The sequence below is a fragment of the Cebus imitator genome, unplaced genomic scaffold, assembly GCF_001604975.1.
Source record: "Cebus imitator isolate Cc_AM_T3 unplaced genomic scaffold, Cebus_imitator-1.0 Scaffold55, whole genome shotgun sequence".
Classification (NCBI taxonomy): domain Eukaryota; kingdom Metazoa; phylum Chordata; class Mammalia; order Primates; family Cebidae; genus Cebus; species Cebus imitator.
In genome coordinates this window covers 2,033,604-2,038,651 of record NW_016107370.1, presented here as the reverse complement: position 1 = coordinate 2,038,651, position 5,048 = coordinate 2,033,604, and the positions used below count along the sequence as shown (strand labels likewise).

The 5,048-nt window shown below is 40.8% G+C and overlaps 1 protein-coding gene across 29 annotated transcripts in view; it reads right to left on the bottom strand.

Annotated features, from left to right (window-relative positions):
* Positions 1 to 5,048, bottom strand: part of ZNF532 (zinc finger protein 532) — a 137,797-nt gene that overhangs the window by 50,232 nt on the left and 82,517 nt on the right. For 17 of the 29 annotated variants that reach the window (XM_037738601.1, XM_037738607.1, XM_037738603.1 and 14 more), the window contains one exon: positions 256 to 432. The exons of the other annotated variants lie outside the window; for them this stretch is intronic. In XM_037738601.1, the coding sequence (XP_037594529.1) occupies positions 256 to 432 (177 nt within the window). The remainder of the gene's footprint in view (positions 1 to 255; positions 433 to 5,048) is intronic. 29 annotated transcript variants of the gene reach the window in all.

Below are 5,048 nucleotides of genomic sequence, written 5' to 3'. Positions count from 1 at the left end.
ATAAATATTTGCTTGCTGAGCAAAAGGTTGTGGCAAGAGCATAAATAATAGGTAACATTTTTGGCTAAAGCCTTTACCTGGAAAGAACAGAAAGGTTTGGGTGAGCTAGGAACTGTATTTCATAAAGCATCAAATTTGGCATAGCTGCATCATTTTTCGGATCTTGGTAAATGTTACTCAACAGAACGACTACTACCTCGCCTCGAAATGGCTAACAAAGCAGTGGAGTAAACATCGAAAGTCGGGATGACTTACTTTGGTTCTCCTATCTTGATGCCAGGATGCTGTGTGTAGGCGTGGGAATGTGTGCTTGGGGCAGACTTAAACGCCATTGGACAAATAGGACACTTGTAGAAGACTTCACAGTGAGAACCTTGAATGTGAGACTTCAGAGCAGCCACATCAGAGTACACAACATTGCAATGTACACATCTGTTAGAAAAATAAACACACGGTCATTAGCACAAGACCATAACACACGTGTAACTGTGCAAAAACTGGGTGAGATGAACATACTTTCATGGCCCTTTTAGGGTTTTTAATGGCCCTCTGGAAGTATATTTTAGGTTTTTTTCCTATTACGAATCAACTTATTTCTATATGTTTTTTTTGTGGAGTTTTTTTTTGGTTTTTCTTTTTCATTTGAGACAAGGTCTCACTCTGTCGCCCGGGGTGGAGTGCGGTGGCGTCATCTATGCTCACTGCAGCCTCCGCCTTCCAGGTTCAAACAACTCTTGTGCCTCAGCCTCCCAAGCAGCTGGGACTACAGGCGTGCACCACCATGTCCAGCTAATTTTTGTATTTTTAGTAGAGATGGGGTTTCACCGTGTTGGCCAGGCTGTTCTCAAACTCCTAGCCTCAAGTGATTCGCCCGCCTCGGCTTCCCAAAATGCTGGGATTATAGGCGTGAGCCAACACGCCCAGCCTGGTTTTATATGTTTAAGAGAAAAGATCATGTAGAGGAAAAAAAAACTCAACTGGTCTATTATTGGAGCAATGTTGACGTTTTTAAGAATGGATGTCCATTGAGCAATGGGGTCTCATTAAAAAAAAAAAAAAAAAAAGAATGGATGTTGAGTCTCTAGAACACTATTTTTGGAAGGCCTCCACATGCTGGATTCTGGCACAGGGCCCTGAGTTTGCTACCCATCCCCAGGACCCAAATGGCATTTCTAATGGAAGAAGTCTTCAGTGTCTAAACCTATATGCCATGAACAGAGGGGCAGAGAGGAACAAAGAGGTTCTGGCTCCAAGGCCTCGACCCGCTGCTTCTTGCTACGCAAGGATGTGATCAGTGTATGCGGGGCTCATGGTGGTCCACAGGAAAGAGAAGGTCAACCACCGAGGTGCTTGTCTTTTAGAAAATAAATTTAAGTGAGGCTGGCCGCGGTGGCTCATGCCTGTAATCCCAGCACTTTGGGAGGCCGAGGCAGGCAGATCACGAGGTCAGTTGCTCGAGACCAGCCTGACCAACATGGTGAAACCCCATCTCTACTAAAAATACAAAAATTAGTTGCGCCTGTAATCCCAACTACTCGGGAGGCTGAGACAGGAGAATCGCTTGAACCCAGGAGACCGAGGTTACAGTGAGCTGAGATTGCGCCACTGCACTCTAGCCTGGGCGACAGAGCAAGACTCCATCTCAAAAAAAAAAAAAAGAAAGAAAGAAAAAAGAAAATAAATTTAAGTACACTTGCATTTGTTTAAGAAATAGCATAAATTATAAACCTCTGAAAATTCAGCATCTCTAAAAAAAATTGTCTCTCTAGCTAACTTCCTTACTTTTTGAATTTCGAATCATCTGACAACTAGCTCCTTCCTTGCTCAAATCTAATGCAACAAAAACAAACTTTAAAACATCCCTCCATACAGTGGAGAGATGTATCTTACACAAAGACTCTGGGCAACATTTATAACACCTCCACTTGATGGCCAAATCTTCCTTGTTCACACCTGAAAACTATTTAAGAGTGGTCTCTCTGCAGGTACACACAAGTCTCCAGAAATATACCTCTACTACAACTGAACATATGTGCTCCCAGATGTGAGCTACCCAGGGAAGGAAGACTGCAGACAGGGCCTGGTTTCCAGGGGTGAGTGCCCAAGACTTCTATGACAGTCTCAGATGCTTCTATTCTTAGAACCTCCCTTCTGAATCATGGAGATGCTTCCAAAGTCACACAGGAGTGTCATGTTCTGGATTGCATGCCTTCCGCTTCGGCTTTGCAAGCATCCTCTTAAAAATCATAACTAATGCATTAGCATTTCCAATGACTTAAGGCATTAAGTTCAGCAACAGGCATGTGGAAACACTACATAACAACAGGAGGATAACAGGAAAGCCTCTCTAGCCACTCTACTTGAACTGGCACTTCAAGCAACAGAGCCACCTAAGCATACTGAAACTATTTTGGGTTAACTTAATGGGTTGTCTTGAACAGGTTAATGCTCCTCTCTGGGCCAGTTACTCATTTGTAAAATAAGAAGAGTTAAAATAGATCATTTTTAGTCCTTCCCAAACTAAAGTTTTGAAGCCGAAAACTCCCATGAAAGAGGAAGATTATGTAAAATAAAAGATGAGTTATTAACGAAACTGAAGGACCCACCATACCATAAACTATAAACAGAAGATTTTCCCAAGAAGGACAGAAAGATGGTGTTCAGAGGGCAAAAGACCCGGGAAGGACAAAAAGGAATAAAGAGAAAAGCAGTAATTACCTAAAGTCACTTGGAGTGAGAGGAAGGTTTAATGTACAGCAAATAAAAAGGAAGTATCTAAAATAAAGATGGAATTTTTTGAAGCAAGAGGAAGTAGCTATGACTCAATCCAGAGAACACCACGGAGGCCAAGGGAAAAACCCTCCTAATGTAAGAAATGAAAGCAGGGTATTTTAAAAAGTCATGAAACATCTGCCTACAAGAGAAAGAAGAGTTTCAGGGGGCAACAGAGGCCAATGGGAAATGTAAATAAGACAGACAAAGAAAGGCAGACTTCAAAGGGTTAGTGCAGTGTCTTAATGCTATGAAAAATCCTGTCTACTGAGAAATATATAATATCCTGAAGTCCTGTTCTGGGTAACAATAAAGTTTCTTATTTTTTTAATTTAAAAAAATGTTTACAGTATAAAATCCTATAACCATTCCCCTTTCTAGATACAGAGTCCAATGTATCAAAAGGCAAGAAAATTCAGAAAAAATAATTGATTTTTATCGATATTTAACTTTTACCAAGTTAACCAGGAGCCAGGGGTGACCCATCAATATTTGGGAGATGTAGTATGAGCAAGAAGAGAGACAGCAAGGCACACTGCACCAAGACAAGACAAAGTAAGGCGGGAGCCACGCTGCCACATTAGACGCCTCTGGCTGAAGAGAAGACAAACTGAAAATGAGTAACCATGGAAGGAAAGGGAGCACAAAACACGACAAGGCCACAGGGCTACTAAGCCCCAGTGAAACATGAGCCTGGACCATTATTTGAAGCAGCAGAGGAAAAAAAATTGAGTGTAAAAATGTTCCTCTCACCGACCCTGGTGGCTCACGCCTGTAATCCCAGCACTTTGGGAGGCCAAGGCGGGTGGATCATGAGGTCAGGAGTTAGAGACATGCCTGGCCAACATGGTAAAAACCCCGTCTCTACTAAAAATACAAAAAAATAGCTGGGTGTAGTGGCAGGCACGTGTAATCCCAGCTACTCAGGAGGCAAGAGAATCACTTAAACCCAGGAGGCGGAGGTTGCAGTGAGCCGAGATCACGCCACTGCACTCCAGCCTGGGTGACAGAAACTCCATCTCAAAAAAAAAAAAAAAAAGAATCCCATAATTTAAAAAAAAAAAAAATGTTCCTCTCTTTTAATGGAGCAGTCAGCATGAACTAACTTCACAATACATCGTTTTTTTACCAGCCCCACATAGCCTCAAGTCCAGGGAGAAAAAAATCTATACTTAACACAAAATTTTTGGTAAAAAATTGAAATTTGCAATCCAAAGTACCAAATTTGAACAACTCTGTGAGTAGGGCAAAAGAGCAGAAGAGCAAGGAGGGTCTCTTCCCAAGTGAGCTCTTTACTTTCAGCCTGTATGTGGAGCTTCTACTTTAATTTAGGAAAGATATCAGCAATAGCTAAAATTGCAGAAGTCATACTTCCTTTAATCATACCAAGCTAAGTTTACTTTCGTTATATTAGAAAAACTAAAACTTTGTGAAAAATTTGACATCAGTGCAAAGACTAGCACTTGGGAAGTGGCTGCAGAGCCTCTATTATGAAATACAGAATCCATTAATAATAGTTTCAAAGTGTGATGGCAAGAACAAAGTATTATTCTGCATGGACTTTGCAGATCTAGGGCACCTGTGATTATTCTGTTTTACTCACGAACATCCCAGTGGAGCTAGAGGCAGGCAATGCACCAATTTTACAGACAGATGCACCACAGCACAGAGAGAATATGTGAATTACCACATAATTAGTTACTGGCAGAAGTGGTACAAAAATACTGGTTTCTTGATTTCTAAGCCAAAGGTTTCCACCAGGCTAGATCTCAATTCATAAAACATTTGTGTATTACAGGTTTGAAGGCATGAGATAAAATGTGAAGTCTCATAGCTTAGTGTTATTAATGGGAAAATGGGCAGAACTACCCAGGAATTGATGATACCATAACCTAAACTTAAATAAAACCAACAAATCATGCCAACTGGACTTCATTTTTATTAAATATAACTTATGGCAGGTAAAAAAAAAAAAAAAATCACTGCATATTAACAATCTAACAAAGTTTCCAGGTAAGCAAACACTTTATGTTAAGATAAACATATAATAACAGTAATACCTCTATTAACAAAGACACTGTGTATCAATGACATTTTTCTTGGGATAAGCTTCTTGATGAAAATATAAAAGGCACAGGAAGGTCATAAGATGGAGAAAAAAGTTCAAGTGTATAATCATTCGACACTAGCTAACATGAGATTTGCCAGATGTTGTACAAGGCACATCTGAGAATCGTGGGGGTCAGTGAAAGGGGCCACAGTGGAGATATGCAGAG